This window comes from Gekko japonicus, unplaced genomic scaffold (genome assembly GCF_001447785.1).
Source record: "Gekko japonicus isolate JY-2015 unplaced genomic scaffold, Gekko_japonicus_V1.1 scaffold2029, whole genome shotgun sequence".
In the NCBI taxonomy this organism is placed as follows: domain Eukaryota; kingdom Metazoa; phylum Chordata; class Lepidosauria; order Squamata; family Gekkonidae; genus Gekko; species Gekko japonicus.
Genome location: NW_015167596.1, coordinates 89487 through 104358, shown reverse-complemented (window position 1 = coordinate 104358; position 14872 = coordinate 89487). Strand labels below are relative to the sequence as shown.

Sequence of the window (14872 nt, the reverse complement as noted above, 5' to 3'; positions counted from 1 at the left end):
CTTTAAAGCACCCCGGGCTGTTCTTTTTGTCCTGAATGTGCCTCTGCACCCGACGCCCCTCTTAAAATCAACCACGTTGTAACCGCTGCCAGATCTGATGCTTCTGGGACCCAAGGATTGGAAATACTGGTGCAGGAAGACCTGGGCGGCACAAGTGTGTGGCTAACCACCTTTGGCCCTGTTCCCTAAAAACATAATGCTGGTGCTCAGAATGGATTTTGAAAAATCCACCTGTCGTTTTGCCTATTTGTGTTGTTTTATTTCCCTCCTCCTCCTTTAGATAGCTCCTGGAAGGTGTGTGAGGCTGCCAGCTGTTGGATTGGGGGGGGGGGGGGGGGATCCGCCTGGATCAAGGACCCCCCCCCCCCCGGCTTCTATTTACCTTGGAAATTCCAGCCAAAGTGTTTTGGCAGCCACCAGATTCTTCAGCAGGGGTGGCGGCTGTTCCCTCGGCCTGTATAGAGCTCTCTTGACCAGTGCTCAGGGTATAAAGGCAGGCATCGGGCGCAGTGGCCAAGTCTTCCAGTGGAGGGTGCACCATGGCTCGCTGGGAGGTTGTGTGCCTGTCCCTCGCCTTCTGCCTGGGGGCAGCGAGGGCTGCAAAGGTCAGTGAAGGGGAGGGGAGATGGCAACTGATGGTCCAAAAACCCTTTTGTCCAGCGGCTCGCTTGAGAGGAGAGGGACCTGGCTGGCTCTCCTTCCGCCGTTGGTCTGAAGAGCCGGCTATAACGCTTGAGGGCTCTTTCAGTTTGGTTTTGTTGGCATTTTCTTCAGCAGCACCCCCTGTGCTGTGTAGCAAACTGATTTTTAAACTTTCGGAAAGTGGCTTTTTTTTTGTATCATTTTTTTTATTTTAAAGCCAAAAACAAACAAAAAAGGGGGGGAAATTATTCTTACAGTTCCCTGTTTGACAAACTCATGCCTAATTGATCATACATTTATATATTTCACCTTGTATCATTATGTACATCGCTTGCAGGTATATTAAAATTGTACTTTATATATCCTTAACAAGTTTAAAATGCCTGTATAATTTACTGATTGTAGTCTTCGAACCACTTATAAAACCTTGACCATGTGTTTTGAAATGTGGATTCTGGTTGTCCTTTCAAAGTTGAAAGTTAATTTGTCCATTTCCAAAATTTTGCTTAAAATTTCTTCTCTCGAAGGCGTTTCTGTTCTTCTCCAATAGTTAGCGTAAATCATTCTAGCAGTTGTAGTCAAATGCAATATAAAATAGGAGTCGGGTTTTTTACAGTTTTCAGGTAAGAGATTCAACAAAAATATTTCTGGAACAAAGGATACAGAATATTTTAATTTTTTTTTTGTAAAATTTCATGAATCCAAGCCCAGGGTTTTTTTGTGTGTGTGTGTGTGTTTTTTTTTGCTTTATCACATAACCACCACATATGGTAAAAAGATCCGACATTATTTGACACTTCCAACATGGAAGTAGTTGTGGGTATTTGTGTGCAAGTGTTCAAAGGAGACTGGGGAGAAATTTAACTGGGTTCTTGCGAAGCCAACATGACCTTTCCGGATGTCTGTGGAGGCCCCTCTAGTACCATAGCTGTTGTGTTCTGGTGGCACAGGAAGTGGCTTTATTCTGAGTCGGACCCTTGGCCCATCCAGGTCGGTCTTGTCGACTCAGACTGGCAGCAGCTCTCCAGAGTCTCAGGTGGAGGTCTTTCCCATTGCCTACCACCTGAACCCTTTTAAGTGGAGATGGTGGGGATTGAACCTGGGACCTTCTGCATGCCAAGCAGAGGCTCTTCCACTGAGCCAGGGTCTCAGGCTGAGGTCTTTCCCATCGCCTACCGCCTGAACCCTTTTAAGTGGAGATGCTGGGGATTGAACCTGGGACCTTCTGCATGCCAAGCAGAGGCTCTTCCACTGAGCCAGGGTCTCGGGCTGAGGTCTTTCCCATCGCCTACCACCTGAACCCTTTTAAGTGGAGATGCCGGGGATTGAACCTGGGACCTTCTGCATGCCAAGCAGAGGCTCTTCCACTGAGCCAGGGTCTCAGGCTGAGGTCTTTCCCATCGCCTGAACCCTTTTAAGTGGTGATGCCGGGGATTGAACCTGGGACCTTCTGCATGCCAAGCATAGGCTCTTCCACTGAGCCAGGGTCTCAGGCTGAGGTCTTTCCCATCGCCTGAACCCTTTTAAGTGGAGATGCCGGGGATTGAACCTGGGACCTTCTGCATGCCAAGCAGGTGCTCTAACACTGAGCTACAGCCCCTCCACCGCCATACCCTGAGTCAAACCACCAGTTTGTCAAGGTCGGTCTTGTCTGCTCAGACTGGCAGCGGCTCTCCAGGGTCTCAGGCTGAGGTCTTTCCATCGCCTACCACCTGATCTTTTTTGCTGGAGATGCTGGGGATTGAACCTGGGGCCTCCTGCATGCCAAGCAGATGCTCTCTCACTGAGCCACTGCGATTGTTTTTATCCACCAATGCCTCCTCCTTTCATGGTGAGTATTGAGAAACTGGGATAGGCTTTCCTTTTCCCATGTAAAACTTCGGTGGACCTCCAGATGGCCCCTGGGTTTTGGCCACTGACGCAGAGTGTTGGACTGGATGAGCCATTGGCCTGATCCAACACGGCTTCTCTTATGTTCTGGTTTATCGCTGTCGCCTGTGAGTTCTGACCTGACTGTTGTGATTATGTTGAAGAGTCCATGATATTTTTCTTTTCTCTTCTGGCGTGAGTTTAGCTGGGCATTGTGAGCACGGAGGGAGGCTTCGTCGAAGGGGTTAATAAGAAGCTGGGCCTCTTTGGGGACTATGTGGATATCTTCAAGGGAATCCCTTTTGCTGCGCCTACGAAGACCCTCGAAGACCCCCAGCCACACCCTGGCTGGCCAGGTAAGGGTCTCTCTACTTCCTTCTGGTTCGTAGCATCTTAAATGACATACTGGCTTTGGCGACTTATATTGCACTGTTGGATCGTATTATGGCAGCCCTGTAAAACAGGTCAGTACTATGTTGCTCATTCCTGTCCTGGGTTTGAGTAGATCATGGAGGGGCCGCGGCTCCGTGGTAGAGCACAGCTGTGCGTGCACCTTACCAACCAGCTCAAGTTGTATACTTTTTCTTACTTTGTGCTCTTTAGTCTGGTTTTTTTTTTGCTAGCAATGGTGCTGAATGCCTTGAGTAACGAGGGATCATTCCCCATTCCTTCTGCCACGTCACCTAGTACTTGTAACTAGCAACCTGCTTTGGGATGTACTCTTCCCATGACAGAAATAATTGTCTTAAAATGTTACACCTTCTGGCTGCATAGTGGAAGTCAGAAAGGGTCAAAATCTTATTCCGCGATCTGAGGTCTTCTGCAGGCCTTGCCAGAGAACTCTCAAGACTACCTTGGCAGCAAGAAACTTGCTTCTTTGCTGTTTAAAACAAAACAAAAAACCTGGAAGTCCAGTTTCTCAGGAAGCTAGCCTTTGCAGTCAGTATTGCATTAAGTCCCTTCTTCTGAGTTCTGGAAGAACTGCCGCATCCTAGGTTCTGGGACTGGATATCTTATAATGCAGCTGCAAGCTGAACGTGGCCAAAATCTGTGACTTTCCACAGCCCTGCATGCCCCATCAGGGTCCATCTAACCCTGCAGTATTCCACACATCCAACTAATTCAGGAGGCTAGTTTTTATGATGCGTGGCCTCCCACAAGGTTGGGGGTGGGTTATTAAGCACCAGTTATTAAGCCAGTTTGGTGTAGTGGTTAAGTGCGCGGCCTCTAATTTGGGAGAACCGGGTTTGATTCCCCACTCCTCCACTTGCCCCTGCTGGATGGCCTTGGGCAAGCCATAGTTCTGTCAGAGCTGTTCTTGAAAAAGCTGTTTCTGTCAAGAGCTCTCTCAGCCCCACCTGCCTCACAAGGTGTCTGTTGTGGGGAGGGGGAGGGAAAGGAGTTTGTAAGCTGCTCTGAGACTCCTTTGGGTAGTGAAGGGTGGGGTATAAATCCAATCTCCTCTTCTTCTTCAGTTTAAATCATACAGTTTTGCTTGCTGATAAGAAAAACGTTTTGACATTTTCACTAAACGTCGTGGGACCCCAGTTCCCACACAGTTGTGTCCTCTCCATTGCTTCTGCAGCGCATCTGCTAATGCAGGTGTGAGCAGAGGTCATTTTGGGGGGGATCGCGGGGGATCGCAGTTCCCCCGGGTGAGGTACGGGGGGGGGCACATGACGAAGCCCCGCCCCCTGCTTCCGGCCGCCCCGCTTCCGGCCCTCATTCAGCCAGGAGGAGGCAGGAGAAGAGGGAGGGTAAGTTGCTTCCTCCCTGCCTCTCCCCACCCCTGCCTGCCTGGGGCCAGGGAGGGCCTTCGCGGGGCTTCCTTGCACTCCCACCGGCCTTGCAGGTCCACCGCCGGGCCCCTCATGGGGCTCGGCAGTGGAGCTGCAAGGCCGGCAGCGGTGGCCGGGACCGTTGGGGGCAGGGTGTGTGGCCTTATGACACACTTCCGGTGATGTCAGGGGGTGTGGCCTAACCCTAACCCTAACACTTCCGGTGATGTCAGGGGGTGTGGCCTAACCCTAACCCTAACACTTCCGGTGATGTCAGGGGGTGTGGCATATGCTAATGAGTTCCCCTAGCTCTTTTTCTACGAAACGACCCCTGGGTGTGAGGATCAGGATATGAATCCAACTCCCAGTAATCTTTCCCCAGGAGGTGTCAATTTCCTCCCTTTCATTAGGCACCCTGCAGGCCAAGGACTACAAGAACCGCTGCCTGCAGGCTACGCTCACCCAGACGGACACTCGGGGCGGCGAAGATTGTCTGTACCTGAATATTTGGGTCCCTCAAGGGAAAAAGCAAGGTAAGGTCTATAAGGGAGGGGGAAGTGGGGCTGGGGTGTGTGAGCTGGGTGTGGGGAGGGGCCCAGCTGCCCTGGATTTGGGTTGGCGAGAGAGGGAGGAGAGTCGGTCTGGTTCCTGGGGCACCCGTTCCCAGCAACTCCATGGCGAACCAACCAGAATGCAATTGTGTGAGAACCTGGATGTAACGCTCGGCAGTTTCCAGCCGGTCTTGTTCACCCGCCTGACTTTTCTCTCCGGGCCCGGCCTTTTCTGCTTCAGTTTCCACCAACTTGCCCGTGATGATCTGGATCTACGGGGGAGCCTTTATCTGGGGAGGCGGGCAGGGCGCCAACTTCCTGAGCAACTACCTCTACGATGGGGAGGAGATCGCCACCCGGGGGAAGGTCATCGTGGTGACCTTGAACTACCGCCTGGGGCCCCTCGGCTTCCTCAGCACCGGAGATGATAGCCTGCCAGGTAAGGCCCCGTGGGGGGTGTGTGTGTCTTTCTAGGTCAGTGTGGGTATGATGCATCGCGGTGATTTTGAATGTCCAGCTCAGGCATTCGGAGTCTCTGTTTTCAGGAAGCTGCCAGTCTGCTTTGGCACCCTCCTCTGTCGGCTGCTGAGGCTTCTGGGATACGGCCTTGGGCCGCCTGCTCACTTCTCATGGTGTGCTGGGGCAGTGTTGCTCTATGCAAATGCACAGACGCTCCTCGCCGTCTCCAGCAGCTGTGTGTTTGGCAGCAGAGAACGCATTTCAAGACCTGCTTGTCTGTGGGGCCGGTGGCTGTGAAGTTGCCAGTGTGTTGCACTATACTGCTCCTTTGGGCCAGTGTAGTGAGAAAGCCAGGGGAGAGAGTGGTAGACTACCATCCTGGGTGACCTGGCTTGGAATCCTACATACCATGGAAGACCACCGGATGGCCTGGGGCTCATCACAAAGCTCTCAACCCTCAGGGTTCTTGTGGGAAAACGGAGGAGGGAGAATGGTGTTCTAGAAGCCGCCTTAAATCCCAGCAGGATAGAAATCAATGCAGAGGCATGTAAATGCAAACGAAAAGGGCACGTGTGCATTGTAGCTGGCAGTTCACGCAGACAGGACGTGGTTTGGTTGATCAGGACTTGACCTGCAGCTGAACGTGTGAGCCAGCTCCACTTTGGAGGTGGTGGGAAAGTTCAGTTTTGGTTAGATCTGTTGGCCTTTGGGGGCTGCGGTCACCGAGTGCTTGAACACAGATCGTCCCCTCCTCAAACTCTTCTTCGTTTCCCCTCCCAGGTTTATTTTACAGAGGAAAACAGATGATAAGTCTTCGTAATCATGTTCCTTCTTGCATACAGTCACAGCCAAAGAACCGCACACGTAGCAAATGATTTCACCAGCTGTCCTGCAGATGTGCTTTTATCAGTGGTTTATTTCCACAACGCAGACCTTGGGGGTTTTATCCAGAAACAACCGTACCGATGTGTGTTTGTGTGGATGTGTGTGGATGCACCCACACATACAATCCAGTGCAGCAGCTGTGCTTAAAGCAGGGGCTCCCAGCACGGGGCCCGTGAGTGCCTTAGCACCTTTCCAGATGCCCACCAGGTGCTTTCAGAAAGTGGGTGGGGCCAGGTGGGGCTTTTGCACAGCCAGGCTTCTGATTGGCCACTGGAGATTTTATTGGCTGCGCAGATTTTTTAAAACAATGCCAGTTTGGTGTAGTGGTGTAGCACAGACTCTAATCTGGGAGAACCGGGTTTGATTCCCCACGCCTCCACTTGCAGCTGCTGGATGACCTTGGGCAAGCCATAGTTCTGTCAGAGCTGTTCTTGAAAAAAGAGCCGTTTCTGTCAGAGCTCTCTCAGCCCCACCCACCTCCCAGGGTGTCTGTTGTGGGGAGGGGAAGGGAAAGGAGTTTGTAAGCCACTCTGAGACTCCCTTGGGTCGTGAAAGGCGGGGTATAAATCCAATCTCCTCCTCCTCCTCCTCCTCCTCCTCCTTTCTTCTTTCTTCTTATTCTTGCTGTGGCAGCAGCTGCCAACATAGCACAAGAATCTGCACTGTGTGGCTGAAGGGAAGCCGTGGCAGCCATTTCGTGGCTGGCTCCACCTTCAACAGCAGCCATTTTGTGGCTGTGGTCACCACCCCGCGTCAGCATTCCAAACGTTCCCACAGGGTCAAAAAGGTTGGGGACCCCTGCCTTGAAGACGAATAGATTTATTGAAGTAGATACTTTTGGGGCTGCAGCCCCCTTGGTCAGACGAGAGCCAGAGAGGTGACGATGAATGCTTGGGGGGCTGGACCACAAGGATCTGTCTCTGTGTGTTTGGGAGTAGGGCAGAGTAAAGGCTACACTCCAGGCAGACCAGAGCTCCTGTTTCCCGCTCATCCTGGGACGAGAGGGGGGTGACTTCTCCAAGCCCCGGCTTTTTAAAAGTGTCGGTCTTTGTTTCAGCTCCATTCCCTGAGAGCCAGTTTGGTGTAGTGGTTAGGAGAGTGGACTCTCATCTGGGAGAACCGGGTTTGATTCCCCACTCCTCCACATGCAGCTGCTGGTGTGACCTTGGGTCAGTCACAAGTTCTCTCGGAGCTGTTCTCTCAAGAGCAGTCCTCGAAAGAGCTCTCTCAGCCCCACCCACCTCACAGGGTGTCTGTTGAGGGGAGGGGAAGGGAAAGGAGATTGTAAGCCACTCCGAGACTCCTTCGGGTAGTGAAGGGCGGGTTATAAATCCAATCTCTTCTCTCTCTTCTTCCATGTGCAAAAAGTGCCATGGTTTCAAAGCCATGAAGCACGTGCATGCCGGTTCTTTCCCCAGATCTGCTCCTGGGAAACCCAGCTCTCTTTTGACCGCCCCCTTGTGTTTCTCCTGTAGGTCTGTGCCATGTGAATATCCAGCAAGTCCATACTTTTTGTGCCAGAGTTTAAAAAACAAGCTGCGTCAATTATTTTCAGCCCTGGACAGTTTAAACAAGGTGGAGATTAAAGGTGCCAGAGGGTCGTTACCCAAAGATAACTGATTGGCCTTGTTTGCCCAGGGCCAATTTTAGTCCTGTTTGTCTTGTGTGCGGTTCGGCCCTGTAGAATGAAAGTGCCTTGCGCTCTGTCAGTCTTGCGAAAAAGTTACAGGGCCACCAGTCCATACCTATTCATTATTTGTGCGGGAGTGGGGCAAATAGAAGAACTAACTTTCCAAAAACTTTTCTCACCTGGTTGCTTGTAGACAGTCCTGACTCAACGCAGGTGACCAGGTGAGTGACTATAATTAAGTGTGTGCTTAGTTAGGGGTACCAGATGTCCTCATTTGGGGGCATCCGTCCTCTTTGGGCTCTTTTTAAAAAACTGATGAAGATGTCCTCTTTTCTGGGTTGGAAGGCTAGGAATATTCCTAGTGAGTAGCAGTTATCACAGCTTAAATAGTCAGGGGCAGTGTTCCCTCTAAGCTGAGTTAGTGTGAGCTAGCTCACCATTTTTTGGCCTCTGGCTCACAAATTTTTGTCTCCTCAGGAAGGATGGCTCCAGAGCAAACTAATTTATGCAGTAGCCAAATCGCTCGCTCACAACTTTAATGCCAGTAGCTCACAAAGTGGAATTTTTGCTCACAAAACTCCACATCTTAGAGGGAACATTGGTTAAAAGGAGGCTTTGTTACAGTGATCACTTGTTTGGAGTAGTCAGTCGGGAAAGATGTCTCCTTTTTTGCTTTTCAGAATATGGTAACCCTAGCTCTGTAGTATTGGGGGGGGGGGTGCAACAGGAACTCCTTTGCATCTTAGGCGACACACCTCTAATGTAGCCAATCCTCCAAGAGCTTACAGAGCTCTTCTTACAGGGGCTACTGTAAGATCTTGAAGGACTGGCTACATTAAGGGTGTGTCGCCTAATATGCAAAGGAGCGCCTGCTACAGAAAGAGCCCTGGGGTTGCCAACTCTAGGTCTGGAAATATCTGGAGACCTGAGGGCGGAGCCTGGCAGGGCAGGGCTTAGGGAGGGGAGGGACCTCGGTCGGGGGTAATGCCCTGCCGCCCACCTGCCAGAGCAGCCATTTTCTCAAGGGGGAATGGAATATACCTTTTAATAAATAATAAGCGATTAGTGTGGTCTGGAGCCCCGTTGTAATTTTGGGATATCTCTAGCCCCGCCTGGAGGCTGGCCGCCCTCGGGGCCGGTGGGACATGCTCAAATGTTACTCCTTCCCAACGGCTTCGTGGGAGGTGAAGATAACTCTTGAGTGTCGCTTTGGTAGCTGAGCTGCTTGCTTATTGATTTAAAACAGTCACACACCCACCCTTCCCCTCCTGGGCATCCCAAACAAATTAGACCATCGGGGGTATTTTTAGCCCTTTCCTAGGGAATGACAATGAGGATATTGACAGTGGCCTTTCCTTTGAATCCAGAGAGGTGAGCGGGCTATTGACTGTTAAGTATTTGATTTAATTACTTTGTTTGTAGTCTGCCTTTCTCTGAGATTCAAGGAAGGTTACAGGATAACCCCACCACCACCCCCAAAGTGTAGTCAGAGGGCAAAAGACACCCAATGCACAATGGAATAAGGCCAAGGTTACAGAATCAGGGAGTGGTAAACAATGTTCCCTCTAATCCCCCCCCCCCAGCGGAGCATTTCATGTCCTGAGCAGAATGTAACTGCTGGAATCTTAAAATGGGCAAGGGGGAGTGCAAGATCCTGCGTGGCTCCAGACTGCTGCTGAGCGGGGCTTCCTGTGTTAATGAGCGTCCGCTCACACACGCAGCTTAGAGGGAACGCTGGTGGTAAACTATCTGCACCCTGATATGGATAGCCCAGGCTAGACTGATCTTGGAAGCTAAGCAGGGTCACCCCTGGTCTCTATTTGGATGGGAGACCACCCAGGGAGTCCAGGACTGCTACACATAGACAAGCGATGGCAAACCACCTCTGAACGTCTCCATGATGGGTCGGCTGCAACTTGACGTCAGTTTCCACCACCAACACCCCCTCTAAGCTGTGGAGTCTTGTGAGCAAAAATTCTACTTTGTGAGCTGCTGACATTAAAGTTGTGAGCAAGCGATTTGGCTACTGCATAAATTAGGTTGCTCTGGAGCCTTCCTTCCTGAGCTAAGACAATGAGCCGGAGGCTAAAAAACTGTGAGCTAGCTCACGCTAGCTCAGCTTAGAGGGAACCCTGACCACCACCATGTTTTATTAGGGGATATTAAGAACCATGGGGGAGAAGGTTATGGTTTAATAAAAGCCGATCTGTATTTCAAGTTTTCCAGAGTGATGTACTTGATATGACCTTATGAGTAGAGTCATGTGGGAAGATTGGGGGGGGGAATACCACAGAAAGGTCTGTAAGTGGGCGCTAGGCATTTACCTGCTTGATCTGAACAGCTCAGGCCAGCCCGATCTCGGGAGCTAAGCAGGGTCGGCTCTGGCTAGTATTTGGACGGCAGATGGCCAAGGAAGTCCGGGGTCACAGTGCAGAGGCAGGCAATGGCCAACCACCTCTGCTTGTCCCTCGCCTTGAAAACCCTACAGGGGTCACCGTGACTGGCTGGCTCTTTCCGTGACCAACACATCGAAAGTGAGGCATCCTATGGACAGCATAGAAGGCAGATCACCAGGTGCAGTAATTTCAGATAATGCGGTAAAAACAGGTTATACCCAGGGGTTGTTTCCTGCTGGAGCGCCCCGGAGCAGCGGGCTGACTGGAGATGGTAAGGGGAGGCGGGCAGACATGCCTGGCTTCCCAGCCCGATCTTCTCCAGGTGCCCCGCAGCTGGATTTAAATCCCCCCCCCCGAGTCACGCCGCAGGGGCGGCACAATCTTTCCATTGTATTCTACGGCCCCATAAAATACAGTGGAAAGATCACGCCGCCCCTGCGGTGTGACTCCAGAGAGAAGGGGTTTAAAGTTTAAACCCCTTCTCTCTCCGCTTCCCCCCCACCCTGCCTTGGCAGGCCGGCTGGGGAAGGGGAGGGGAGGCTTTTGAAGATGCCTCCCCCCTTCTTTTGCTTCCCATTCTGACACACGTCTGGTGATGTCAGGGGGCGTGGCATATGCTAATGAGTTACGCGAATAGGTATGGTCGTGCGCTCCTGAACCTTTTTCTACGAAATGACCCCTGGTTAGACCTGCAATAGTCACTGCCGTGAACGGTCTTCCTTCAATACCTCACACATAGCTTTGGAAACATACAGGTCTGTTTTTAACCTGTGAATGGGTTCGGGGGTAGACCTGAACGAAACACGCTCTCAGCCAGCCTGCCTTTGACTTTCCCCCTCTGAAACGCATTCCCCCCCCCTCAGGAAACTATGGGCTCAAAGACCAGCACATGGCCATCGCCTGGGTGAAGAGAAACATCAAGGCCTTTGGAGGGGACCCGGAGAACATCACCCTCTTTGGGGAGTCCGCTGGGGCCGTCAGCGTCTCCTTGCAGGTGTGTGTGTGTGGGGGGGGCGGCTTCTTGCTGGGCTCCTGACCGTGTCGCCGTGTTGCATTATGGGAAGGGTCCCCGAATGTGGTGGCCGCTGACACCTTTCCTGGTGATGCCCACCAAGTGGGGTTTTTTTTAGAAAGTGGGCGGGGCCAGGTCAGGCGAGCCTTGTTATTGGCCACTGGAGATCTGATTGGCTGTGTAGGTTTTTTAAAAAATAGTTGCTTCAGCAGCAGCAGCCACTGTGGAGAAGGATCCTCACAGGTGGGTGTACGGAAGAAGGTATTTTTAAACACCCTGTTCATTTTAAAAAGTGTTCTGTTGAACTGAGCTTCTGCCTGAAAAGAGTTACTATCAGAGTTGACGAATGAATTCACTCCCTGACATTTTGTGGTTGGCGCTGTTGCTCGTGGCAGCCATTTTGTGGTTGTGCCCTAGGGTTGCCAAACTCCCGCAGAGAAGGAGGGAGTCCCCTGCCCCCAGCTGCTAATTAGCTGGCTGCCAGAGGGACTTGTCAGTTGAAAGAGGAAGGCCCAGGCCACGTTGCTGGAGTCACACAGGAAGTGACGTCATCAAGCCAGCGAATTCTGGGCGACGCTCTGGTATTTGGGCAAAAACTCTGTGGTAGAAGCCAGTTTTGCCATAGAGCTTTTGCCCAAGTACCAGAGCATCACCCAGAAGTCACTGGCATGATGACGCCACTTCCAGTGCAGTGCCGGCATCGTGGCCTGGGCTTTTCTCTCTCCTGGTAAGCTCCCCCCCACCAGTTGTCAGAAGGGACCTGGCAACACTATTGCGCCCCCCATCCCGAGTCATGATTCCAAAGGCGGTCTCAGCCCTCAAATGTTGGGGAGCCGGCGTTATAATTTATTTGCGATAATCAGCTGTTTTCAGCTGATGTGCTAGAATCTCACCTGTAAAGCCGGGCACACCCTCTGCGGTCTCTGTGCTGTCAGGAACGTACCCCTGGACAAGACCTTTCTCTCAAAGTCGTGGTTCCCCATTCCTGGACTGCAGACTTTGGCATGCCTTTCAGTTAGAGAACGATGCAGATCCTGCCCTGTAATGTGGTAGACTCAGGTGGAGCCGGGAGAATGAACCGCAAGGGGAGAGGTTGTCTTTTTCCAAGTTCCCCACCATTAACAGTGCCCTGGGAGTGGAAAACTGGCCCCGCACGCAAAGGGCTGGACTGGGACTCTTCTCCCTAACGTGATTTTTTTTTTTTACAACACTTGCCCTGCAGACGCTGTCTCCTTACAACAAAGGCCTGATCAAACGGGCCATCAGCCAGAGCGGAGTCGGCCTGTGCTCCTGGGCCATTCAGAAGAACCCCCTCTTCTGGGCTACCAAGGTAAAGCGGCCCGCAGTAAAGGAGCAAAGCCCCCCCCCCGAAATCCTGCCCCGGAAATCCCAGGAAAGACAGCCCTTCTGCCTGCTGAGCAGATGTTCGGACAGCTGGTCGGGTGGTTAGCAATGCTCCCTCTAAGCTGTGGAGCCTTGTGAGCAAAAATTCTACTTTGTGAGCTACTGGCATTAAAGTGGTGAGCGAGCGATTTGGCTCCTGCATAAATCAGTTTGCGCTGGAGCCCTCCATCCTGAGCGAAGACAAAGATGTGTGAGCCGGAGGCTAAAAAACTGTGAGCTGGCTCACACTAACTCAGCTTAGAGGGAACACTGGTGGTTAGTGTGTCGGACCAGGTTCTGGGAGGCCCAGGTGTGGCGAGTCCCCCTTCTGCCTCGGGAGCTGGCTGGGTGACCGTGGGCCAGTCACACGCAGCCTCACCGACCTCACATGGGTGTTGTGAGTATAAAATGGAGGAGACAGACGTGGGCTGCTTTGGGTCCCCCTTGGGGAGGAAGGCGGGGTATAAATGAATTAAATAAATCAACAAATAACATTTGGGGAAGGAGTACCTTACGCTGAGGTTCATCCTCCCTTTGGGTAAATACTCTACCTGGTGAACTAACACGTATGTGGCTCAACTTCTCAAACATCCACAGAACTGGGTGAGTAGTTATTCCCCCTGCATTCGTGGCCTCTGGTGGAGATATCTGCCTTCTAGAGGTGAGGCAGGGAGGGAAGACGGTCTGGTATTGCCTGAACTCGTCAGATCTTGAAAACTAGGTAGGGTCGGTACTTGGAAGGCAGACCACCAAGGCTCTGCAAAGGAACACAATAGCAAACCACCTCTGCTTCTCACGTGCCTTGAAGGCCTCTTGCAGGGGTTGCCGTAAATCAGCTGCGAAATTACGAAAAAAACTGTTCCAACGGCTTCCATATTCCAATTTTGCATATGCAAAGAGAGAGAAAACTGTTGAGAATGTCATGGTCCTAGTGATCAGACTGCTGCTTAAATAGGTTCCTGAGTGGTAATAATTGACGTTATCAGTTACTGCCATACCAGCTCAAGCTGACTGGAACAATTAATGAACAATTTTGTCACTGTTTAACAGTTTAAGATTAGAAAACGGTGCGGGGTGGTGGATAATTCTAGGAATCCCTCAAAACATGGAGTTTTTGCCACCTGTGGTCTTTTAATAGTTAACAGCATCCTTAAGCAACAGGTTTTGTGACAGTTAAGTCTAGTGATGGGCACAAACTGTATTTTTGTAGTTCATTTCGGTTTGTGTTCATTTTGGTTCTCCCCATGAAAAGCCATGGGGAACAGAAAGCATTTAAACACCTGCTTTCTGCTCCCCACCACTTAGCTGTTTTTTGTGAAGAGCAGAAAGTAGGGGTTTAAATGACTCAGAGCCATTTGAACCCCTGTGTTTTGCTCTTCACGAAATGCCACGAACTGCCTTAAAACTTGTGGGAGTTCGTGGTGGCTCTTCAGTTCGTGAACCACGAACCGGCCAAAATTCATCACGAACTTACATTTGTGAGCTGGTTTGTGTCCATCCCTAGTTAAGTCCTGCATATTTTCCAGAATATTAAACGGTTAAACCTAGAAATGTTTTATGCTAGGGTATACAGCGGCAAGCTGATCAACGAAGCTTGAAGAAAATATTAAAAAGCAAGCTGGAACCCATCCCTCAAACTACACAGACTAGATGTGCTAATACAGTCAAATAAGAAGACAGGAGCAAGTTAAATTAAGCCCGATGTGTTAATTTGCACAGTTGTAAGAGAGAGCTACCCCCATCACATCTGACAGCGTAGACATTCTGTGAAACTTAATATGAACTGTCTCCAATTTCACATCAAGCTCAGCTATTGAAAAACAGCAAAAAGGTTTAAATATCTGAAATAAAAATAACAATGTCCAGAAGAAATTCAGAGGTCATGAGTTAAGATTCCCTTTGACAAAATAAAGTTAAAAACAGAAAAGTCAACTTCTTCTGAACAATGTGTTTGTCAGTTAGTTGTAGATTTTCCGGGCTGCATGGCCGTGGTCTTGGCATTGGAGTACCTGATGTTTCACCAGCAGCTGTGACTGGCATCCTCAGAGGTATAACACCGAAAGATGGAGTACTCTCTGGGTGCATTCAGACGGGGCATTTGCAACGGTATAGGTGCCAGTTGCAATCGGTGTACTTACCGGCGTTCACACGGCGAACATCTGCCTTCCGTCCCTAACCGTTGCAAAGAGCTTTACACCGTTGTATTCTGCCACTAGGTCCCCAAGTGGTGGTATCCTGAGTGCAATGGTTGTAATCGCTTTACCCCC

General features: G+C 50.9%; 1 protein-coding gene across 1 annotated transcript in view; it reads left to right on the top strand.

The window, feature by feature from the left end:
- Window positions 1-539: 539 nt before the first annotated feature.
- The window catches only part of CEL (carboxyl ester lipase), a 25929-nt gene continuing 11596 nt past the window's right edge, over window positions 540-14872 (top strand). The window contains exons 1-7 of the mRNA XM_015413978.1: window positions 540-605; window positions 2717-2867; window positions 4700-4822; window positions 5082-5279; window positions 11074-11204; window positions 12445-12552; window positions 13203-13266. Of these exons, the coding sequence (XP_015269464.1) occupies window positions 540-605; window positions 2717-2867; window positions 4700-4822; window positions 5082-5279; window positions 11074-11204; window positions 12445-12552; window positions 13203-13266 (841 nt within the window). The remainder of the gene's footprint in view (window positions 606-2716; window positions 2868-4699; window positions 4823-5081; window positions 5280-11073; window positions 11205-12444; window positions 12553-13202; window positions 13267-14872) is intronic.